The following is a 26162-nucleotide window of genomic DNA, read 5'->3' as shown; positions in this document are numbered from 1 at the left end:
TTTTGACCTTTCATATTGAAGATATGGATTTTTTCCCAAAAAGACCTAATTTTTTTTGGTGTTTTGGGAAAAAGAATCCATATCTTCAATACTGAAAAGGTCAAAATTTTCAATTGATCGTCGACTTTTCATCCCACCTACATACACTTTAAGTATAAATCATCAGATTTATAAAGTTTACTTCAAGTACTGTTAAATATCAAAAATATCAATTTTAATGATTTGCCATAAAATGTGTATTAAATTGCGAATTTCAAAAATCAAAATTATTTGATATCAGAATGACATTCTTCGTATTCAGAATGCATTCGATATGTGTGATGTGGTCTATTGTCCCAAAATAAATACTGTCCAAACGTACATACCCCAGCCCTTAAAAGGGAAGAATTGTGCCAGCAACAATTTACCGTATATCATACCTAAATCACTGATGAGTACAACTTCACCTATCAGTGTATATGGGGTATGACATGTTACTGTAAGGTGTCTGTTAAACAATACACACATTAGCCTTTGAGTGTATGCTCTGAAAGGCACCTATTTAAATCAAAGCATTGAACTTTGTTGATTAACCCCACCCCCTCCCCCGGACCCCAACCCTATGTATAACCACCAGCAAATGTATCATACCTAAATCACTGATGAGTACAACTTCACCAATCAGTGTTATCGGGTATGATGCGTTACTGTAAGGTGTCTGTTAAACAATACACACATTAGCCTTTGAGTGCATGCTCTGAAAGGCACCTATTTAAATCAAAACTCTGAACTTTGTCGTTTACCCCTAACCCCACACCCCACACACACCCCACCCCTATGTATAACCACCAGCAAATGAGGATGTAAAGAAACAATAGCTGTTACGGGTCTCCCCGTCAGTCTGAAACACCGTCAATCCGAACCCCTATCAGACCGAAAATTGATTAGGATTAGGGAAAGGGTAACCCTAACTGGTTTTCGCACTGATGGGGATTTGGATTGATGGTGTTTCGGACTGAGGGGGTGTCCCTGCTTTTATTATCCAACTGTGGACATTTTTAGAGTTTATTTTTGCCTTTACGTGGACATGGTTAAATTTTTACTATCCAAGTGCAGCCTCACCTTATACCAGCAACTGCGGTTATTAGCTATAACACTTTTTAATGTCTTGGGACCTGACATCAAGAACTGCATGCTGGCTAGAGCAGTTTGGAGAGCCATTAAGGGTGTCTGACTACAAGATGGCATTTTACATCTAGAAACAGAGTCTAGAAACCATGGACATCCACTGTTCCTGCGCATCCACTATTGTACAGAGATTTCTCATGTCCTTGTTTGCCTTTGCTTACAAACACACTCTGACAAGAGCCCCCCCCCTGCACACACACCCCCACACACACCCACAAAGCTCATTTCGTATTCTGTGTTGAACTTCCTCATTGGGCAAAAGCTGTGAGATTTATTGGTATGATCAGTCAATTGATTTTCCTGACCAGATTTCATAATCTATAGTTCATTTCAATATTTGCACACTCACAAACTACTTAGCCACCTTAAAGTGAAGACTGCCTTTGTATCAGGGCATTTCTTGACCCCAAGGTTTTAGAGCAAAATTGTTCACTTGATGTTTTGGGAGTGGCCTTTCTTTTCTTTGTCTTCAAATAAATGTCTGTCTTTTCTCTCCATACAGACCAGTGTAATTATATAAGCTTTATAGCTTGACTTTAGCATTTTCTTTGAGTCTGGTACCATCAGGACCCAAGTGTGTGTCTGCCCGTACCAACTGGTTGTGATGGTGACAATATACCATTTTGTATCATACTTTATACACTGATGAGTAAACCTTCATCTATCAGTGATCCGGGTGGTATGATGCATTACTGTAAGGTGTCTGTTAAACAATACACACATTAGCCTATGAGTGCATGCTCTGAAAGGCACCTATTCAAATTATCATTATGTTTTGATGAATCCAAGTGTGTGATAATATTAGATCCAAAACATAACAATCAATCTTACATCACTTTTATTCATTAAAAAGGAAACAAAAATATACAAGTCTAGATCAGTGCCCCATGTTGATGGTGGCACGCAAGACATATAGGTATAAACACACACAAATATAAAACATGTTATAAAACATTGTATAAAAAGGCATAATATAAAAAGACAATCAGAAGAGTAAAGAGAGCAGCCTAAAAACAGACCAGACACCCAGATTAACAATATAAAAATATTAAATTTCTAAAAACGGTGGACAAATCCAGGAAGGCTCTTGTTTTGAATGAAAAATACTGAAAGATGAAACAATTGCCAGTTTTGAAAGATTATCCCTGAATATTTTGAAGGAAGTCGGGTTATTGCACAGTTTCAAGACTTCTTTTAAACAATGAATATTGTCTGGTGTAATATATCCTCTTGAACCTACTTCTAGACAAATAAGACTAACTTCGTAACCAGAGTCTTCAATGTCAGCGACCAGGGGGGCATATTTATTGCACTTTCGAACATGAGCTTTAGCAACGTTGAATTCAAAAGGGACAATAAGCTCAATGATGACTAATTTTTTATGTTTTTCCAAAAAAGACAAATGTCAGGAACCAGGTTTGTAGTTGAACATTCAAAAGGAATTGTTGTGGGTGGTGGAATGTTAGTTGCTCTGGTTACCAAGTCGGACAAAATTTGGGGAGGACTAACATCATTAATATTGGATGCTTTATGCCCAATATTTACTGGTCTCACTATGAGTTTTACCATATTATACTCATTTTAAAATCAAGCTTGAGCAATAAATATGGGCTCAATTAATCCAATTTTACATCAAAGCTCTGAACTTTGTTGGTCTTTGATTTTTTTTATAACACAACTGTCAGAGCTACATGCCATATCACATATCATATGATGATCTAATTGTAGCACATGGTAATATCATATTTGACTTGACTAGCCTCCTCCCTAATAAGTGGAATTTTGAATGTGACAACTGCCTTAAGGGATCTAAAATGAGCGTTTATTGCGTTTTGACAGTATTTTTTGTGGGACATGAGAGCACCTCAGACCTATCGAATTGCATTCTGAATACGAAGCATGTCTTTCTGATATCAAATAATTTTCATTTTGTGAAAATCACAATATAATAGGCCTACAAATTTTATGACAAATTATAAAAATTTGATATTTTTCAAATTTTTGATATATAACAGTCCTCGAAATAAATTATATAAATCTAATGATATATTCTTAAAGTGTATGTAGCAGGGACGAAAAGCCGACAGTCAATTGAAAATTTTGACCTTTCATATTGACGATATGGATTTTTTTCCCAAAAAGACCTAATTTTTTTTGGTGTTTTGGGAAAGAAAAATCAATATCTTCAATACGAAAGGTCAAAATTTTCAATTGATCGTCGGCTTTTCATCCCACCTACATACACTTTAAGTATAAATCATCAGATTTATAAAGTTTACTTCAAGTACTGTTAAATATCAAAAATATCAATTTTAATGATTTGCCATAAAATGTGCATTAAATTGCTAATTTCAAAAATGAAAATTATTTGATATCAGAAGGCCATTCTTCGTATTCAGAATGCAATTCGATATGTCTGATGTGCTCCAATATCCCACAATAAATACTGTCCAAACGTTCATCCATTGTGTGCAGTCCACGATTTAGAAAGTGTGGGGGTAAATAAAGTCAAAAAACATTGGGAAGGGTTGGGTTACGCCCGGGGGGTTACGTGTTGTAAAAAGGGTGGATAGGAAGCAGTCTTCTAATTAGTGCACAAAGTAATAATATTGTTTTAAATAATTGATATAATCATAAAAATCTGTTAAGATTTTCAAACTCGAGTTGATTTCTCCAAAAAGTCGCCATAATTTGAAGACTACATATAAATTTGTCCATCACCAACTGATACAGTACCAATTCCCAGCAGTTTCAAATGCGAGAGCATATACGTACACACAGGTCACTATTGTGACTGAATGGTAATTTTTATGCTCTCCAATTCTAGAATAGCGGGTAGGATGGACAGCACCTTTGAATCAACACCTGTGAATAATGCATCTCCAACAACATTACAGAGAGCACAGCATTGTGACTCTGATATATACATTGTTCCTTTTGGTATGATTAACAGCATGAACATGACCAGAAAATATGAATTACATTCATGCAAAACTTAGTTTTATGCACCAACCAATGATAATGTTTCTGAAAAGGGTGGGGTAATGACGGGCTCCAGTATAAAGAAAAAACTCGGATCTGTACAACTAAATTCCATCAAATGTCAAAATAAAATTACCATCTGAACCTTCCAGCTTAGGATTATGATGATTTTGATTCAGATATACTGTATTGTGAATGTTTAATAGGCCCATCCAAAATTGACTAATTTAAATGCACATTAGGTCAAATACAGTAGCTCACCATGCATCACATCATATTGTTAAGTTGTGCAGTCATTCAATGTACTTACCCAGCATATGCCTTATATATTGTGATATGATCTGAATCACCGATAGCCATCGATCTTTTAACCCCATCAGCCTGGTCTCTCTTACCCAATGGTACAACAAAGGGAGATTTGCCTGTCATTGCAGCAGCCATTACAGCCTGTAGAAAACAGTATAAATGCATATTCATGAGGTAATGAACCAATAACAGCTGACCTTTGATTATTCATAAATGCATATTCATGAGGCAATGAACCAATAACAGCTGACCTTTGATTATTCATAAATGCATATTCATGAGGCAATGAACCAATCATGGCTGACCTTTGATTAAGTGTGTTTCAAGCATTGATTTTGTCAATGCGCCAACAGAATGATTACAACCTTTATGTGTGTGTATTACTTTGTTTCTATGCAGTAATGACTGGTTTGATTTCATTGTAGGTGGGAGAGGGCATTTGAGGCCACTTTGAGGATTTATTTTGCCATTGAATTTTGCATTTTAAACCTTTATAAGGAAATGAAAATGTATTTTTATGAAGTTTATGGATGAGATTGATGACTAGATATGTTTTTGTTGACTTTCAAATCACAGGTATCAAGGCACTTTCAGTTTTATTTTTCCATTACAAAAATAAAACGATATTGACATTTGTCATTTGAACTATAATAAAATCATATTTAATCATTAATACAGGTCCTTGACTCAACCAACAGCATCATTCCCCATTTTTCTTCATCAAACTTGAGATTTGGGTATCAGAAGAAAGCTCATATTTTTCTCATTCATACCAGTGAAATTTAACGCCCGAGATATTTTTTGTTTGAATGGTGTGAATAAAAACGTAGTGATTTGTGGTAACCAAACCGGAAGTGAATGTACTATCCTATGGGGCATTGTTATACTCGTGTTTGTTTCTCATATCAAAACCGCTGGAGCAATATAACTCAGAATTTGGAAACATATTGTTTTAATGGTAGGCTTTAATCTAAGGCTGCATGGTCCAAAACCACTCTAATTGAAACACAGAAGGCTTTGATGGGCAAATGACAGGTAGCTACAGGTGGACAAGAGTTTAGCTGAATGTTTATCAAAGATACTGGTGATAACAATCAATTCCTCTCAACATCCTCTAGATTGGGAGTCTGTATTGGCCTTACAGGTCACTACTTCACATAATGCAATCAAGTATATAAAAAACCAGTTGTTAACTTAAATGTTTATACACTTCACTTCACATGAGTTTGGTAGTGATGAGAGTGCTTTATGAGTTGCCCCACAAGCATGCTAAAAAACCAACCTTGTATGTGTGTGTAAAGTTCATTGAATTCATTTAGCAATAAGGATTCATTGAGCAACATCACTACCAAATTTGATGTAAGGATGGATCTTCAAACATTGTAGCAAACAACAGTATTTTGCCAATCCTAACATTAACATGCAACTTTGTCAGATGGTGTCGAAAAGGGTGGGTCACTCTTCCATCAAAATTCCAGGCTCAAATTTCAAATAAATTCAACCAAGTCAATTAAAATCCAGTTGATAACTTACTATTGGCTCTAGGCATCCAAATATTGCAGCAAACAACAACATCTTGCCAATCCTAACATTGACGGGTAATGCTGCGAGATGGTGACCCAGAGGGGTCAGGACGGGATTCTCTGCATCTTCTGCATCGCATGCCCCTACTTCTCGTAATACATTCATTGCACTTCGAATTGTTGACAGCTGTGGAGCATCTAAGGCTTGTTGTAAAAAGTCTTCTGGTGAACCCAACTCGCATTTCTATCAAGAGAAAAAAGTTATATAATTCAAGCATATTTAATTTGTTTTACATTAATATTTATATATATTCATAAAGGATGTTTTCCATCATTTCAGTTTTAGTAGATCAGTCACTTAGTACATATAACATTCTTCAACCCGAGCAAAACTGGAAAAGAGTGTTGATCACGGAGCTTTGTACCCCAGGGAAAACAAAATCTAATAAATAAATAACCATATAACAAGCCAAACTACTTAGAAATATTTATTTTTTTCAAGGCCATGATTTTCCAGGTCTTCCATGATTACCAATACCCTGTAAAAAGTGCTACTTGGCTTTAGCACCTACACTTACAAAACACCTACACTTACAAAATACACTAAAACTGGAACAATTCTGTCAATTAGGAAGTAAATATCTACAAACACTAAAAATGTGGATTCAATACTTAATTTATGACAGGATCTTATTAAGACTGAAAAAAATGTTATCAATAAGAAAATTACACAATAACCAAGTATGATCTTGCTGAAATCTGGACATCTCTAGCATCCCTATACTTTGTTGTTGAAAAGTTTCTCTAATATTTCTCTAATATATTATTATTGCCCTTTTGACCTGGTAGGGTCAGATCAAGTTAGGGGTGCCTTCAAAACCCAACCGTTGATCAACCATCAGCACCTGGCAGAACCAGTAGTTTGGGCATGGGGTCTATTGTTCCGAACAATAGAATACCACCAGTTCAGCCAGGGTGCTGGCAGTTGATGTGCAGCTGGGTTTAGAAGGCATCCCTTAAGCTGTATTTACCATAATATGAAGGCACAATTCCTCCAATGGTACCCTTAACATCTCTGGTTGTGAGAATCCCCGAAAGGTGTCATACCTGCAAAATACAGTGGCAATTTGAAACAATTTTGGGTCAAATAAACAAGAAAAGACCAATAATTTTTCTCTCTTTGACATTCCTGTTCAGAACCTCAAGACATATCATATTGGGGCAATCTATACAAGGCAGATGGTACCTCAGTGGTCTGCATTGTGTCATAAAGTGTGTATCGCAAGTTGTGATATTGAACTATGTGGGTACTATGCTGATTCCATTACAGGTGGTGTATCATGGGTTAGTCATCTGGGGGAAGGGAGCAAGAATAACAATTTTCCCAGCGTATGTCACATACCAGGCAATTTTCCAAGGGGCAATGTAAATATCACTTCATTGGGACAATTGCTAATTTCAGCCCAAAATCAAAGTGAATTTTGGTGCTGTATGTATCAAAAAGAATATACAATACAATTTTGGTAACATTCTGCCCGGGAAGTCGAACTAGCCTGCCTGGTAAGAGTTGTGGGGGCGGTTTGAACACTGGTCAGCCCGGGAAAGAGTTGTGGGGCACTCTGCCCCTGCTTAAATTAACACTGATGGACTAACGGGTAAGGATGAGGCTTTCAATTAACATGAGTTCCTTTGATACTTGCTTTTGTTTTGTAAACAACCTAAAACAAAGTCCTTCTTGTACTCGTCCGGCCCTACCCTGACGCTGTTTGGCACTGGCTTTGCTGATGCTGGTTTCTTCCAAGGAACTTAACTGGCTCATTTCATTATACCTGTAACAACAATATTGGGTAAATTAAATTTGAAGTTAACTTTTAGTCACTGTCATCACTTAAATTTAGTGTAGAGTTTTTTCCACATGAGTGCTGACTAACCACATCTGCATTCATTGTTTTTAACGCGTTTTTATGATATCTGTCATCAAATGACACCAACAGCATGCCTGGACAACAGACCTTTTCATACTGAAGTTTTCCGAAGAAGTAATGACCCAGTTTTTATAAAACGGATCATCATACGCAGTTCTTGGGCGCGCACTTATGCCAGTTGTGCATTGCGTCAATGTAGGCAGTTGAGGAGCGTTTATGTGTATTTATGCGGGCGTGTAAAGACACTCGCGTCCATGTGATTATTTTGCGAACATTTCCGATGCCGATTCACACGATATGAAAAGGTCTAGACTGCAGGTCTCATTTATTCACAGTGATTTATTGTGAGTGTGTTCCATTTATAGCGTTTATAGAAGCACACACCCCTACACGTGCATGCATGTATAACCACTGACAAACATGGATGAAAATATACACTTTTTTTAGCATCTCTTGTGGACATGCAAGAGTCATTTGCCTTAGTGTGGACTGTTATAATAAGTTCCAACTGCAGAGTGCAGACTAGTCCTCCAACTCCATCCATGGTCCAGGAAGTGTGGACGTCTGCAGTTCTGTGTGCCCACTGTTACTTGGCAATTAATTATCATGTGTGACATGATCTAGGGGAATGAGTCACATGTTGACCATGGTCGAAAATGAGTTTTACATATTATGTTTCTTAAGAGAACATTTAGAGCTTTCAGAAACTGAAAACCCCATGTTGATACGACCTTTCTTTGCGAAGTTACATCAATTTATCAATCGCAGAAAACAATATAAATCAAAAGAATTTTAAACACTTTCTTTGCCAATATCTCAAAATCAATATTAGCGACATCCGACTCATTTCTCTTGATCGTGTCACGTATGTGTGTCTTCCAATTGTGTCAAGGAAGTGTGGACGTCTGCAGTTCTGTGTGCCCACTGTTACTTGGCAATTAATTATCATGTGTGTGTCTGCCAATTGTGTCCAGGAAGTGTGGACATCTGCAGTTCTGTGTGCCCACTGTTAATTTGCATTTAATTTATCATGTGAGTGTCTTCCAACTGTGTCCTGGAAGTGTGGACGTCTGCAGTTCTGTGTGCCCACTGTTACTTGGCAATTAATTTATAATGTGTGTGTCTTCCAATTGTGTCCAGGAAGTGTGGACGTCTACAGTTCTGTGTGCCCACTGTAATTTAGCATAATGTGTGTCTTCCAATTATGTTATTTACAAACACACCCCATCCCTACCGAAACACACCCCACATACAAATACATACAAACCTTGTTTCTTTGACTTTGCCTGTGTCAATAACAAACACTACATCGGGTATAGTGATACCAGTCTCTGCTATATTGGTTGCTATGACAATCTTCCTCATACCTGCAGGAGGCACATCAAAGGCTGCACTCTGATTGTCAGACGAGAGCACTGAATGCAAGGCAATGACGATGTATCTAAACACATAGGGAAAACAATGATTTGTAGGGCTTATACTATGATCAGCTCGTAATAGGTGAGAATTATTCCCTCTTTGCTACTGCGCACATCAATACTATTTTGCCTACAATGCACAACACGCAAAAATGGCAGAGGACGTACTCACTAGTCTGACCCCTTTGGCGTGTATGAGTCGCAGCACACATTTTATTATTGTGACTCTTAGAACATGCACTAACGTGACTGACCTACAGACTTGTAGTACTTGACTTGAAGCACCCATACTTGACTTGAAGAGTACAATTTCTGTACATGAAATCATATGCAAGTACTCATGCCAGAGCACTAATCGTTTGTCTTTAAACTGCACATATACTAATGACAAAGTATGTGTGCTGTAGTCATACTCATGACAAAGTACAAGTACTTGTACTCATGACTTACCACTGTGCTCTACTCGTACTCAAACTCATGAAAAAGTACACATACAACCCACAACATAGTGCTCACACTACAAGTCTGACAAACATACTTTATATCTAACAGTTCAATTCCACACACCAATTACCGTTGTTGGCAAGTTTGGAAAAAAGTTGAATTAATTCGCTGACATACTGCAAATTAGTAACCATTGGTTACTGGTTCAAGCCTGGGCATACACCTGTTCCGAATTATGCGATGCCATATCATAGGTTTTGTGTTGCGATCATTTCGATCAGTGGTTCCTAACAAAGAAAGCATGAGCCAGTAAACCTAGCAATGGTCATATTCTAACATGCACTGTGCTAGCAAATATCCTTCATAACCATTCTAATAAAGACCTTGACCTATAACAATTTAAACAGTCAGGTTAATTCCTACTGGCTTTGTTATTGGTAAAAATTATATCAACTTACTTGTTTGGGTTAGAGAATGTAGGATCACTTTGTAGTAACTCATTGAGTTCTTGTATATTGGCTAGGCCTGGCATGAACACAAGTACTGCACCTGATATATGACCGTATGTTGGATCCTTATCTAGAAACATTAGTAATTCCTGCATTTATAAAAGAAAAATAAGTAAACTACATTTTATTATTTATTGGTTTGGAAGCTGTCTTGGTAACTTCTTTCATACTAGCAAACTTTTCAACAAAGTGTGTGTCATAAGTTATGCCAGTTGTTATTAACTGTGTGGGTGTGGGGGTGTGTGTGTGCCTTTGCATTTACCTGCAAACGTGGACCTACATAATTATGGTGGATATTATAACCAGGACAATGCAAATAAACATAAAAATGCATCCACGGTTGTCCAAAAGTGGTCCACGGTTAGGGGATTCATGACGGTTCACGGTTGGATAGGAAGTTGTTGGGTGTGTGTGGGGAAGGTCCACAGTGTGTCGATTGAAATCAGTGCATGTGTCCTCGGTTAGATAGGATTAAATCATATGCAGAATGAGGTCCTCATTTGCAGGTTATTTACAAACAGGGGCGGGTGTGTGTTTGGTAAACACCTTTAACCATGGACATAACAGTGAACACTGCGTAACCGTGGGGAAGTCTTCTGTTCCTTTCCCCCACCAGCATATTGCAAACAACATAAAAATGCATATAAGACCATGTCTCTTTTGCTGATGTAGGGTCATATATCTCAGTTGGATTGTAAGGCTTCAAGCAAGTCCATGATGTAGTACAGATAAGTCCTTGATTTCAGATAAGTCCAAAGTTTCATTTAGACAGGTAAAAGTTAAAAATGTCCTCTGTTGGGAAATCCTAAGTCCTGGTTTTCCAAGATTTACAAGTAGGTGTGTTGTGTGTGGGGGAGGGGGTAAGCTAGAGTCCGAAATTTACCATTTTCTAAAATCCATTTTCCGTGTTGTAATCCGTGTTGTAAAATTTGTAAATCCATATTTTATGAATAAAGCTTAAAATGTATAAACAATGATTATGAATGATATTAATGTCACAATAAATATCACGATCAATATGCTCAGATTGGAATATTCTCACGATAATAGGCCGACTGTTACAATGTTTGGATGGATAGGGGTTCATGCCTTGGTAATATACCTTTATTTCGGTATTATTAAACAGTATTTTTATCATAAAAATTTACACACACAACTCAAGATTGTTATAAACATTTATTTCTCTTATCTTTTAACAATTTTTGATACGTCATACAAAAATGTCATTTTCCAATGTTGTACCTCCGATTCGTGATTTTTTCTGTTTTTCGTAAAACAGAAAACTTCGGACTCTAGGGTAAGCATATGTGTGTATAACTGCATGAGTTTGCCTGCATGTAGGCATGTATGTCTACTATATGACTTACTAGTATAATATCCATGTTAATCCTATCTGGGTTGAGTCTTGTTATGGCTTGTCTTGTCCTTGAACTATATACATCAGGGTCTAAATCACTCTGTCAAATACAAATCAAATAGTACAATTTATTATTGTGATATTTACTTTCAACTACCCTATACTTTGATCAGCTCATAATCGGCGGGCCTTATAACACTGCGGATTAATATCAAAATATTTTATTTTGAGAATTGTCTTGTGACATCTCGGCAGAAGCATCACAAATTATTAATTGAAGTCCTGTGCTTTGTCTACTTTCTTTAATACACAAAATATAGACCAGACAGGTCAACTAATAGTACTCTTAACGTGGTTCTACTTTTCGGCGTAGTGGTACCTATTGAGAGCTGATCAAACTATAGACTCCATGAATTTAAAGGTATACACTCGTTTTGACAGCTAAGATATCTGTTTAAGAAATTTAAATATTGACTTGATGTATTATAATTGGTTATCAAAGTCCAAAATGTTGGTTTTGAACTAAAGACTTTTGGGTTATTTTTTCACTCTCCTGAATGTACTTTGACAGAGCACTGATTATATGCAATGATAGAATTGGTTTATTTGTCAGCAGTCTCCACTCAGCATTCATTTGTTTGAAGTAAATGCAGTTATTCGCTGTCAAAGTGATTTAATAATCGGATTAACTACCATAGAAAAAGGGTAAAACAATTTGAAAAAAAAAACCCACCAATTTATTGTTCTGCATTACAAGCAGGTTGCACTCATCACTTGTGTATGTCTGCAATCATAGATTGAATACAATAATGCTCTTTTCAAAGATACGAATCGTACAAGTGCGAGTGATCAGCATGATATGGTTCAATGCAGAGGTATCGCATGAACGTACCAGTACAAGTGTAGCGCGGTATATTCAAAAGTTGTTTTACCCTGTTGCTATGGTAGTTAATCCTATTATTACATCACTTCAACAGCGAATTGTAAGATAAATCCAGCATGAGTCATTAGTACATTCATACAGATACATTGTTTAATTGTGAATGAAGTAAATGAAAAATCAAAAACTTGTTTAACCTGATGTAAGCATGGGACAAGAATTAGTTGTAAGAAACACACTTACCAAGTCTATTTGTTTGATATCCGATGCTTCCCAGGATACTTTAGTCTGCCGACTCTGCCCTCCTTTACCAGTCAATGTGACAGTAGCGGACTCCTGCTCAGTGAGTAATTCATATCTCACTGCATAAGGGGAGTCACTCTCTAATGCATACCCTGTTTGTTCTATTATATCCTCCAGATGGTACACCTGTAATAACAGGTATAATATCTCATCACATAATAGCCACACAATGTGACAGTAGCTGACTCCTGCTCAGTGAGTAATTCATATCTCACTGCATAAGGGGAGTCACTCTCTAATGCATACCCTGTTTGTTCTATTATATCCTCCAGATGGTACACCTGTAATAACAAGTATAATATCTCATCACATAATATCCACACAATGTAATAGTAGCTGACTCCTGCTCAGTGAGTAATTCATATCTCACAGCATAAGGGGAGTCACTCTCTAATGCATACCCTGTTTGTTCTATTATATCCTCCAGATGGTACACCTGTAATAACAAGTATAATATCTCATCACATAATAGCCACACAATGTGACAGTAGCTGACTCTTGCTCAGTGAGTAATTCATATCTCACAGCATAAGGGGAGTCACTCTCTAATGCATACCCTGTTTGTTCTATTATATCCTCCAGATGGTACACCTGTAATAACAAGTATTATATCACATCACATAATAGCCACACAATGTGACAGTAGCTGACTCCTGCTCAGTGAGTAATTCATATCTCACTGCGTAAGGGGAATCACTCTCTAATGCATACCCTGTTTGTTCTATTATATCCTCCAGATGGTACACCTGTAATAACAAGTATTATATCACATCACATAATAGCCACACAATGTGACAGTAGCTGACTCCTGCTCAGTGAGTAATTCATATCTCACTGCGTAAGGGGAATCACTCTCTAATGCATACCCTGTTTGTTCTATTATATCCTCCAGATGGTACACCTGTAATAACAAGTATAATATCTCATCACATAATAGCCACACAACGTGACAGTAGCTGACTCTTGCTCAGTGAGTAATTCATATCTCACAGCATAAGGGGAGTCACTCTCTAATGCATACCCTGTTTGTTCTATTATATCCTCCAGATGGTACACCTGTAATAACAAGTATAATATCTCATCACATAATATCCACACAATGTGACAGTAGCTGACTCCTGCTCAGTGAGTAATTCATATCTCACAGCATAAGGGGAGTCACTCTCTAATGCATACCCTGTTTGTTCTATTATATCCTCCAGATGGTACACCTGTAATAACAAGTATTATATCACATCACATAATAGCCACACAATGTGACAGTAGCTGACTCCTGCTCAGTGAGTAATTCATATCTCACTGCATAAGGGGAGTCACTCTCTAATGCATACCCTGTTTGTTCTATTATATCCTCCAGATGGTACACCTGTAATAACAAGTATAATATCTCATCACATAATATCCACACAATGTGACAGTAGCTGACTCCTGCTCAGTGAGTAATTCATATCTCACTGCATAAGGGGAGTCACTCTCTAATGCATACCCTGTTTGTTCTATTATATCCTCCAGATGGTACACCTGTAATAACAAGTATAATATCTCATCACATAATATCCACACAATGTAATAGTAGCTGACTCCTGCTCAGTGAGTAATTCATATCTCACTGCATAAGGGGAGTCACTCTCTAATGCATACCCTGTTTGTTCTATTATATCCTCCAGATGGTACACCTGTAATAACAAGTATAATATCTCATCACATAATATCCACACAATGTAATAGTAGCTGACTCCTGCTCAGTGAGTAATTCATATCTCACTGCATAAGGAGAATCACTCTCTAATGCATACCCTGTTTGTTCTATTATATCCTCCAGATGGTACACCTGTAATAACAAGTATAATATCTCATCACATAATAGCCACACAATGTGACAGTAGCTGACTCCTGCTCAGTGAGTAATTCATATCTCACTGCGTAAGGGGAATCACTCTCTAATGCATACCCTGTTTGTTCTATTATATCCTCCAGATGGTACACCTGTAATAACAAGTATAATATCTCATCACATAATAACCACACAATGTGACAGTAGCTGACTCCTGCTCAGTGAGTAATTCATATCTCACTGCATAAGGGGAATCACTCTCTAATGCATACCCTGTTTGTTCTATTATATCCTCCAGATGGTACACCTGTAATAACAAGTATAATATCTCATCACATAATAGCCACACAATGTGACAGTAGCTGACTCCTGCTCAGTGAGTAATTCATATCTCACTGCGTAAGGGGAATCACTCTCTAATGCATACCCTGTTTGTTCTATTATATCCTCCAGATGGTACACCTATAATAACAAGTATAATATCTCATCACATAATAACCAGTCAATGTGACAGTAGCTGACTCCTGCTCAGTGAGTAATTCATATCTCACTGCGTCAGGGGAGTCACTCTCTAATGCATACCCTGTTTGTTCTATTATATCCTCCAGATGGTACACCTATAATAACAAGTATAATATCTCATCACATAATAACCAGTCAATGTGACAGTAGCTGACTCCTGCTCAGTGAGTAATTCATATCTCACTGCGTAAGGGGAGTCACTCTCTAATGCATACCCTGTTTGTTCTATTATATCCTCCAGATGGTACACCTGTAATAACAAGTATAATATCGCATCACATAATAGCCACACAATGTGACAGTAGCTGACTCCTGCTCAGTGAGTAATTCATATCTCACTGCATAAGGGGAATCACTCTCTAATGCATACCCTGTTTGTTCTATTATATCCTCCAGATGGTACACCTGTAATAACAAGTATAATATCTCATCACATAATAACCAGTCAATGTGACAGTAGCTGACTCCTGCTCAGTGAGTAATTCATATCTCACTGCGTAAGGGGAGTCACTCTCTAATGCATACCCTGTTTGTTCTATTATATCCTCCAGATGGTACACCTATAATAACAAGTATAATATCTCATCACATAATAACCAGTCAATGTGACAGTAGCTGACTCCTGCTCAGTGAGTAATTCATATCTCACTGCGTAAGGGGAGTCACTCTCTAATGCATACCCTGTTTGTTCTATTATATCCTCCAGATGGTACACCTATAATAACAAGTATAATATCTCATCACATAATAACCAGTCAATGTGACAGTAGCTGACTCCTGCTCAGTGAGTAATTCATATCTCACTGCGTAAGGGGAGTCACTCTCTAATGCATACCCTGTTTGTTCTATTATATCCTCCAGATGGTACACCTATAATAACAAGTATAATATCGCATCACATAATAGCCACACAATGTGACAGTAGCTGACTCCTGCTCAGTGAGTAATTCATATCTCACTGCATAAGGAGTCACTCTCTAATGCATACCCTGTTTGTTCTATTATATCCTCCAGATGGTACACCTGTAATAACAAGTATTATATCACATCACATAATAGCCACACAATGTGACAGTAGCTGACTCCTGCTCAGTGAGTAATTCATATCTCACTGCATAAGGGGAGTCACTCTCTAATGCATACCCTGTTTGTTCTATTATATCCTCCAGATGGTACACCTGTAATAACAAGTATAATATCTCATCACATAATAACCAGTCAATGTGACAGTAGCTGACTCCTGCTCAGTGAGTAATTCATATCTCACTGCGTAAGGGAGTCACTCTCTAATGCATACCCTGTTTGTTCTATTATATCCTCCAGATGGTACACCTATAATAACAAGTATAATATCTCATCACATAATAACCAGTCAATGTGACAGTAGCTGACTCCTGCTCAGTGAGTAATTCATATCTCACTGCGTAAGGGGAGTCACTCTCTAATGCATACCCTGTTTGTTCTATTATATCCTCCAGATGGTACACCTATAATAACAAGTATAATATCTCATCACATAATAACCAGTCAATGTGACAGTAGCTGACTCCTGCTCAGTGAGTAATTCATATCTCACTGCGTAAGGGGAGTCACTCTCTAATGCATACCCTGTTTGTTCTATTATATCCTCCAGATGGTACACCTATAATAACAAGTATAATATCTCATCACATAATATCCACACAATGGGCTGTTACAGTTGAAATCCATACACCCCCTACACATGACCTTAATCTTCCATGAGGGTGCAGGGAGTGAAGATATCAAATGCAGCCACCCATTCATGTTGCCCCATTTGAAATTCTTACTCCCTGTGTGAAAGATTAAGGTCATGTCTTCCGTAGGGTGTATGGATTTCAACTAGAATATCCCAAGCTTCTGCCCTTACAGGATTATACAGTCATTTTATTTTGACATCAAATACCTAAGACCAGCTTATCGATATGTTGATAGAATAAGTTAAGTTAGAATTGTTAAAAACCTATACTTATATATTCTTTGGGAAGTAAAATAGAGCACTCTCGTATACACGGAATGTGTGCTGTTTATTCTCTCTTACATTGAGTATACGGCTGCCATGCTTGAGCAATTCTTGTTTTGTTTTGAATGTTGTTCACCTTTCCCCTTTAATTGAACTTGTGAAACTTTTGGGGTGAAAAGGTCAAAAGTTTGGTTTTCATTAAAGGTGGACAGCCAGTGATTCAGCCATGATATCGCATGTCAACCTAAGATTTTTGGGATTTACAGCTATAAAAGTTACTCAAATAATACTTTTGCTGATGAATACACTTCCCATGTCAACTTAAGATTTGGGGATTTATAGTTCATAGTTACTCAAAACTTTGCTGATCTATATACTTCCCATGTCTACTTAAGATTCAGGGATTTCAGTTACAAAAGTACATATTTACTCAAAACTTTCCTGATCTATGGATAATGATAGGAAATATATTGACCATCTTCTAAAGTTGAGACAAGTTAAAAAATTCAAGCATCTTAGCCAGAAGCCAATAAATGATTACAAGATATCATGAGCATTATATTCATTTACCTGGACTGGGAAAGTTCTCCCTGGAATATTGACGACTGGACAGTGTTGGAAATATGCAGACATTTTCTCACTCTCTATGGTGGCGCTCATTAAGATGACCTTAAAATCTTTGCATTGTTGTAAAATTTGCTTCAAAATGATGAGAAGGAAATCTGAGTCTACACTCCTCTCATGAACCTACAGTGAGAGGAAAATCAATCAATCAATCATCAAAAAATCGATTCATCAATCAATTAGTCAATCAATCAACAGAATCAATTATTCAATCAAATCAATCATTTCAGCAATCAATTCAATAAGTCAATCAATTAGTAATTATCAATCTAACAAAAATACCACACCAATTACACACTGGCGACAGAGCATTTGATGAGCATATGGCGTAGTTTAATTTTTAACACCATCATGTATTGCATTGCTCTTATTTTATGCAGCATAATGAATTTGGTATCCACTGTCCACTGTGTAGTCTAATATGCATTCAAATTGCCAGAAAGTGATTGGTTGAATATGTTTTGGCACGTGACATCTTTTGTAAGATTTCCGATCAGCTGCTGAAAAGGATTATTCTTCAGTTCAATTCAATGGTCTTACCTCATCTACAATGACATGACTGACATCTTTTAATAATGGATCCAGTTGAAGTTTACGTAGTAGCACCCCTGTAGTACAGTAAAGTAAGCGAGTTGTCTTTGTGCTTCTATTCTCCAGTCTGATCTGATAGCCTACCATGGAGTCCTGTGAGAAAGAAATGTTCACAAGTAAACTACTTACAAAATACAAGGAAATCCTCAAATAACAAGTATTACACAATTTCACTAATTTGTTAATATTGAGACTATTAATTACAACTAAGCCCAAATGACCTTTGATGTTGCTACAAAACATTTTAATCCTGTCATTTAATGACAGTTTCATATGATATCTATATGATGAATGTAATTTTTTTTGTTCGCTATACTGATTACTGTTGCGTTCCTGATCCTCATACATGCGCAACTTGAAATGTGTGCCTGTCATCATAAAATGATGTTACACTAATTGAGGTAGAAGATGAACAACAAGGTTGTGTATGGATCACATTCTGTGTGTTTCTACTGAAGAATAGTTCAGAAATGATGCGACGGGCCACCTGGCAACCGTTAACCTCCTTATAGGTACATAAAGTGGTGTGATACTTGTAACGGTTGCTGGGTGTTGCACTTCATGTATGAATATTTATGTATCCAGTGATGACCTGTATTTATGTTTCCAATCATTAAAGCTGCTTGTGGATCAGGAAAATATTTTCAGTCTTCCAGTACACACCACAATACCTTATTTTGAGCATCAGTAGAAACATCAAATATGCTGGTTGTTAGCATATCGGATTGTGTGTTGTCTGGTAATACTGGCTAACAGGGCTCAAATTAACCGAAGGCCACCAAGGCCATGCCCTTAGACTTGGCATTGATGCCTCAGAACTGCTTCAAGTTTCAAAGCATCCTTCAGCACTAAATGGCCTTGGTGCCTTTGCAAAGGATTTGTTGATGGCCTTGAAATGGGTGCCCTTCAAAATTCCTAATTCGAGCCCTGCTGGCTAACAAAACAGGGTGCCTAGTATAGACACACAGATTGGCACTACCCCCCTTGATTCAAACCCAGGACCTCCGGTTTACAGATCATTACTTACCCTTGTTCCTGGTCCATGCTCAGCCATTTCTTGTGATACCCTTTTAGCTAAACTAATTGCTGATATCCTCCTTGGTTGTGTACAGATTACATTGGCAGTACCAGCCTTGCCAGACAAAAGTAAGTCCTGGAAAAAGATGCAAGATATATTAATAAAACTGAAGCAAAACATATACCAACCAAGGGAGTTAAGCTACAGTTCCTATATTGAGTTCTCAGTTCTTTTATTGAATTTCTGACTGGATTTTAAAGATTATGGTCACAGATCATAGGAGGTAGTGAGTTAGGCATAAATTGGAATTGTCCTAAGTATTGGAATGTGTTCACAAATTGAAGGAAATATTTTATCCTCTTGATGCTTACCGGCGTAAACTGAGCATTTATAGCAGAGGCGAACAAACAGGGTTTTTTTTTACCAGAGGGTCATATTGGCAATTTCAGATAATTAAACAGGCTGCATACAGTGAGTGTTATTACAAACTTTAGCTTTATACATTTTCATAATGTCATGTTTTTGTAAAGCAAGGATTCAGCAACTGCATTGGACATAATCGAGGGGTGCATTCTGCAGCAAAATAATATAATGTTTGCAAATTGAAGAGTTGCTGGGAGGGTGTTAATTGCGACATAAGCCTAAAAAATATTACAACTAAAATTCTCAAATTGGAATGCATATCAACACGGGGGGACCGAGGGAATAATCGAGTTTGGTTTGGGTAGGGACGTTCCTCTGAGAGTCTGGAAATGGGACCCATATTTATACCAATATCACCACTAAACCCATTCTATATACCCGATTCTTCTCAGTTTGTTTTTAGGTTTTGTGAAATATTGGCTCAAGGTGCATAAAATTGTGACAATTTCCCGACAAATGAACATCTATATACCACAAAAAGAAGGGAACATCTTTATATCAGATGGCTGAAAATGAGGCCTACTTCAGTGACACATCCCCATATGGCTGTGTGTACTGATTACAGGGCATAGTATATGAATTTGAATATCAGAATGGACACCTTCATGGGTTGCTTGACACTTACCTCTAATAGAAACTGTGGTATCTGTGTACTTTTGCCGCTGCCAGTCTCACCAGCAATGATAACCACAGGTTCCCTGTTAATCTTAGCTAAGATTGAATCTCTGTGTTGGAATACTGGTAAACCTTGACGTGATGTCAGCATATTTGCATAGGCCTTAGATTTCTGCAGATAAAATGATTCAAAGAAAGCGGTGGTTAATACTTCAAAATATGTAACACACATGATGAATTAACAAAGAAAAAGTGTATTCTTATTCAGTGGGAGTGGTCTAGTTCATACACATGTAATTTGATTGGACAATTCATGATTTCGGGTGTTGTCTATTAGGCGGTAGAGTATTGATGACATGAAACACGCTTCTAGAGGTGTGCATAGGTAGCACATGGTATGTACATACGCTTGCCATATGCGCAACTGAATATGTAATGCACAACTGACGATGTAAACAAGTTTCATTCATTTAAGATTAAAGGGAGTTTTTATGATGATAAAATAGTTCATAGTTACTAAAATAATATCTAACCGACTAAAAATGAGAATAAATATGCCGGCATCTACTACTCGAAATATTGGACATGCCTGTCATCTATTACATGGTAAAGGATAGTAAAAACAAAAGTTAATATCATTTATTCTCTAATTCCTTCATGTTCACCTTCATGTTCTTTACGATGATATCAAGAAGAGTTTTGAATAATTGATGCATGGTTACTCACCCTCCTCTTTTCAAATATTGAACACAGCGCATGCCCACTGATATAATGTCTCCGTTGTTGCTGCGGTTTACTGCTAGAATCCTGCAAAGTGGAAATAAAAGAAATATAAGATCCTAAAGTATAGATTTAATATTGTCTTTTTGGTAACAATTTTGACATATTATAGTAGCAGCACAATGCACTACATAACCTTGCATTGGTTAAGTAAATTATTACAGTTACTAGAATAGAAATAAACATTTCTAAACCATTTATATAGAAATAAATCTAATCCCAGTGCTGATACTATCATCTATATTATCATTTAATCCAACCAAATTATTCTTGGTAATGCCTATATTTTAACAAAATGTAAATCACTAGATAAAATATGAGCACTGATTATGGCAAAAAGATGCTGGTCATGTGATGTGACTTTGTTAAATTAGCCAATGAGATGCCCGTATATCAAGACCCACCTAAAGCCAATCAGAATCCTGATTATTGGCACATTTGCATGCTAAATCAGCAAAATAATAAAAATAATAATTATAAATAAAACTGTGACAGTTCTCCAGTTAACATACCACTTTCACTTGCTCCTTCACCTGCTCAGCATAATTTACAACTTCATCCTCATCGTCATCATCATTAAAATTCTCCCAAGAGTCTTCTGTATCATCCCATGAATCCTCTACAGTTTCTTCTATCTCCTCTGTTTCTTCTTTTCTGTCATCTGGTTGTAGCTTTAACTGCCGGAATAACTGGCTAACAAACTGATCCCGAGGCTGGAAAGTTTTTGGGATAAACAAGAAATATTAATACTTGTTGAAGGTGTCCTTATGTCTTTTATGGAGATATCTCATGTTCACTTCATCTATTAGTTCAAAATGACTAACACATAATTGCAGGTTGTTGAATCTGTTATGTGCTTAACCCCATGAGAACTACCTGCCGATTGGCCAAAAGAAGTTTTCATTATCAATTGGACCAATCAGCAACATTGTTAGAATAATTTCACCACACAAAAAATGGGGTAAATTATTTGCAAAGCTCCATTCTGATTGGTGATTAAAGTGAAGATATCATGTAATTGACCAATCAGAGGCAATGTTAGATCGGCAGGTAGTGCTCATGGGGTTAAACAATCCTAAAAAAGCATGCTACTGTATAGAACAAAATAATAACCAAACAAATAAACAAACAAATTGACAATCAAACAAACATCTTCTCAATCTTACAAAATAGTTTACAGATTATTTTGCATCCCTTCCCCAGTCTGCCTCCTTTCATTCAAACCTTCCCTTCTCTATATGTAGGAGACAAAGGTTGATGAATAGACCAGGATTTGAACCTGTGGCCTCTTGTTTAACACCTCATTTTGTTTAGATTTCTTAGCTTCTTTTCCCTTGGCATCTGCCTCCTTTTTTCTAACTATATATCCCAATATGGAGGAAGAAACAGAACACAAGGATTGGAACCTGGGACAACATGAACCTACCTTATTTTGTTTAGATTTTTTAGCTTCTTTTTCCCTTAGCATATGCATCCTTCCACTCTAACCATACATCTCTATATGGGGGAGGCAACAGTTGATGGATAGACTAAACACTGGGATTGGAACCAGGGACCTCTTTAAACCTACCTTATTTTGTTTAGATTTTTAGCTTCTTTTTCCTTAGCATATGCATCCTTCCATTCTAACCATACATCTCTGTATGGGGGAGGCAACAGTTGATGGATGGACTAAACATTGGGGTTGGAACCAGGGACTACACAAACCTACCTTATTTTGTTTAGATTTTTTTGCTTCTTTTTCCTTAGCATATGCATCCTTCCACTCTAACCATACATCTCTATATGGGGGAGGCAACAGTTGATGGATAGACTAAACACTGGGATTGGAACCAGGGACCTCTTTAAACCTACCTTATTTTGTTTAGATTTTTTAGCTTCTTTTTCCTTAGCATATGCATCCTTCCATTCTAACCATACATCTCTGTATGGGGGAGGCAACAGTTGATGGATGGACTAAACATTGGGGTTGGAACCAGGGACTACACAAACCTACCTTATTTTGTTTAGATTTTTTTGCTTCTTTTTCCTTAGCATATGCATCCTTCCACTCTAACCATACATCTCTGTATGGGGGAGGCAACAGTTGATGGATGGACTGAACAAATGAACAAAACCAATCAAAATTAATGTTACAATGATATTTAGATTTCAAATCATTAATGTTACAATGATATTTAGATTTCAAATCAATGCAATCAAATGACTCGGAACTATCCAACATGTATGCTATGCCTCAATGAATAATCAAGAGGCAGTATTCACATTGTTATAAAGAGTCAATAGTTGTGCTTACTCTTCTCACAGTCGGTCATGTAAATGGGTCAGCAGGATTATATTTCAATACACATTTCGAACACTTTTAAGGGGGTACTACACCCCTCGATAAATTTGTGTCTATTTTTGCATTTTTCTCAAAAACTAATAACACAGTGGTAACAAATATTATGTATATTATAGGGGCAAGGAGTCCAATTACTACACTGGAATTTCAGTGACCCAAGACAAGCGGTTCGTTATTTATGATAAGAAAAGAGGTACCGCTAGGATGTACCTCATTTCCGATCATATATACTGAACCGCTTGTCTTGAGTCACTGAAATTTCAGTGTAGTAATTGGATTCCTTGCCCCAATAATATACATAACTTTTGTTACCAGTGTGTTATTATTTTTGAGAAAAATGCAAAATAGCCACAAATTTACCACAGGGGTGTAGTACCCCCTTAATTATTACAATGCCTGAATATATGCAAATCAATATATATTCCATATATGGCATCAAACAATAAGCACAATCAGGTAAAACATAATACAATGAATTAAGGATCTCTGTTCTGCATGTAACTTACCTGCCCTCTACACAAATGCCATAGGGCAAGGACACTGGCCAGATGTTGTGCTTCCATAAAATTCTCTGTTACTATATCAGGACAAACTACTAGAGGTGCCTCTTTTTTCTTATCTACAGTGACCCTGGGTGAAAAAGGATAAAAATATAGCAATAATGACAATTGAAAATTCGGGAAGAAAATACCCTAATATGAACATACCAGGTTACATTTTTAAGGGTCAAGAAAGATTACAAAAGTGTCCCACTTAAATGGCACACGTTGGGACCATAGTATACATAGTACACAAAATGTGCCAAATTATTTGACAAATTTAAGCTGCAGACTACCTGATATTGGTAATAATTAATAGACAAGAGCATTAAAAATTGTGGTTTATTGTTGCCAGGTTCAAAGCCAGGAGAGGGGTGAAAATGTCCTAAACATCCCTTCAAATCTGCCCAAAATTCAGCCATTGCATGGTTCCGCTATGTAGGAGGAGAGCCTCGATCTGTCAGCGGCATACATGAATGGGAATTGAACCAGTCATATAACATTGCGTAAAGTTATGTAATTCTTCCTTTCATGCCATGCCAGTTCAAGGCGGAACTGTGCAATAGGTGAATACTATCAAATCCATACAATATTCCTAAAATCACCAATATTCAATATTCCTCAAATCAAATCACCAAAATTAGTCCAAGATCACCCAAAATATATCAAACTCCTCAAAAGGTCCACTTTTTCAAAAATCTCCCCTCCTCAAAATAATTCCTAGCTACAGGCCTGATTCTTGCATCAAGGTCAAATTTACCTTCACAACCCTCTGCTTGGTATGTCTATATTTATCAGCAACTTCAATAGGCCTTTTCTACCTACCTGGATCTCCACTTGTTTCCACCAGCTCCCACTTTCTCATATTTAGGAGGGTCTGTCTTGGGCAGGTTCTTGCGACACCAATCAATCAAGAATTGTTTGGGAGATTTGCCTGTCCATGTCTGCCGGGTATATTCAAAACTGCGAACATCAAGAGGCTCAGCTTTCTTGGCAGGAGTTTCTAAAGCAGAAGAGTGACATAATTATAGATAAAGTATACACAATGGATAATCTTGAACAAGACTACAGAAAAAATGCAGAAAACCTGTGTATTTGACAAGAAACATACAAACCACTGGCATCTACACTGTTAACACTTTACTACTTATAGCTATCAGATCAGGTATTTGTAAATAGGTACATCACAAGAGATTTTTATCATTTTGATTGCTGTAACTCAGAGGCGTAGCCAGCTTTCTTGGTGGGGGGGGCAAAATAAAATTTTGGAGGGAAAAAAATTTAGCAAATGCATAATTTTGACCCGATATTATCAGAGGGTATACACCATTGTTTTTTGTAGAGTGAATGTACAAGTCTTTGAGCTTCTAAAAAAGGCTTTATTAGGAAAAAGTTTGTATTTTACACTATTTTGCCCCATGATCTGGGGGCCAATTGGGACAATATGCATGCACATGTAGCGCGCACATTTGTTCTTTTTGCATTATTTTGGCCCATGATCATCAGGATGAATTTTGGTGGAAACAGGCTCCCTTGACCCTTTTCTTTTCCTTTGACTTCCCGATTTTTTGTCGGAGGGGCTCTTTTCTCTTTCATTTTTGTCAGGGGGCACTATGGCCCCTTCCCCCACTGGCTATGCTACTGCTGTAACTGCAACACAAGGTATTTGAAAATACTCACTCTCTTTCTTTTCATTTGTTGCCTTTTCAGCTTCTGCCTCCATAGAATCAAACATGTTCAACATCCCCTCCTGCTCCTCCTTCTCTTCCTCATCACCATTACTACCATCAGTCTTTGTTTCTGGGCCTTGACTACTACTGGCATTGGTATCCTGGGGAGTGGCAGTTTTTAAACAGTCTAGCTTCACCTGTTGTTCAAATAGCGGATGTTCTTCAAGTTCAGCCATTTCTGTATTAAACATTAAGGCAGTCATGGACAAAAAGTTAATATAACAGCCATGCAGCGTGATTTCACCGACATTAACAATGCATCTTAAGTTCTTCAAATGAGTCTAAATCTAAACCCAATATAATTTGAACATAAATCCTAGGGAAAAGTAACAATGGATTTAGGACTT

General features: G+C 37.1%; 1 protein-coding gene across 1 annotated transcript in view; it reads right to left on the bottom strand.

The window, feature by feature from the left end:
* LOC140142073 (ATP-dependent RNA helicase dhx29-like) overlaps window positions 1–26162 on the bottom strand; it is a 76484-nt gene that overhangs the window by 6166 nt on the left and 44156 nt on the right. Inside the window, exons 8-25 of the mRNA XM_072164027.1 lie at window positions 25766–25993; window positions 24911–25088; window positions 24053–24176; window positions 23057–23158; window positions 21715–21915; window positions 21149–21229; window positions 20433–20594; window positions 19394–19519; window positions 18316–18459; window positions 17722–17898; window positions 12755–12940; window positions 11642–11731; window positions 10224–10363; window positions 9171–9344; window positions 7679–7807; window positions 7010–7085; window positions 5989–6222; window positions 4460–4596 (exon numbers count right to left, since the gene is read on the bottom strand). Of these exons, the coding sequence (XP_072020128.1) occupies window positions 4460–4596; window positions 5989–6222; window positions 7010–7085; window positions 7679–7807; window positions 9171–9344; window positions 10224–10363; window positions 11642–11731; window positions 12755–12940; window positions 17722–17898; window positions 18316–18459; window positions 19394–19519; window positions 20433–20594; window positions 21149–21229; window positions 21715–21915; window positions 23057–23158; window positions 24053–24176; window positions 24911–25088; window positions 25766–25993 (2689 nt within the window). The remainder of the gene's footprint in view (window positions 1–4459; window positions 4597–5988; window positions 6223–7009; window positions 7086–7678; window positions 7808–9170; window positions 9345–10223; window positions 10364–11641; window positions 11732–12754; window positions 12941–17721; window positions 17899–18315; window positions 18460–19393; window positions 19520–20432; window positions 20595–21148; window positions 21230–21714; window positions 21916–23056; window positions 23159–24052; window positions 24177–24910; window positions 25089–25765; window positions 25994–26162) is intronic.

This window comes from Amphiura filiformis, chromosome 20 (assembly GCF_039555335.1).
Source record: "Amphiura filiformis chromosome 20, Afil_fr2py, whole genome shotgun sequence".
In the NCBI taxonomy this organism is placed as follows: Eukaryota; Metazoa; Echinodermata; class Ophiuroidea; order Amphilepidida; family Amphiuridae; genus Amphiura; species Amphiura filiformis.
Note: the sequence above shows the minus strand (reverse complement) of the source record. Positions and strands in the feature narration are given on the sequence as shown.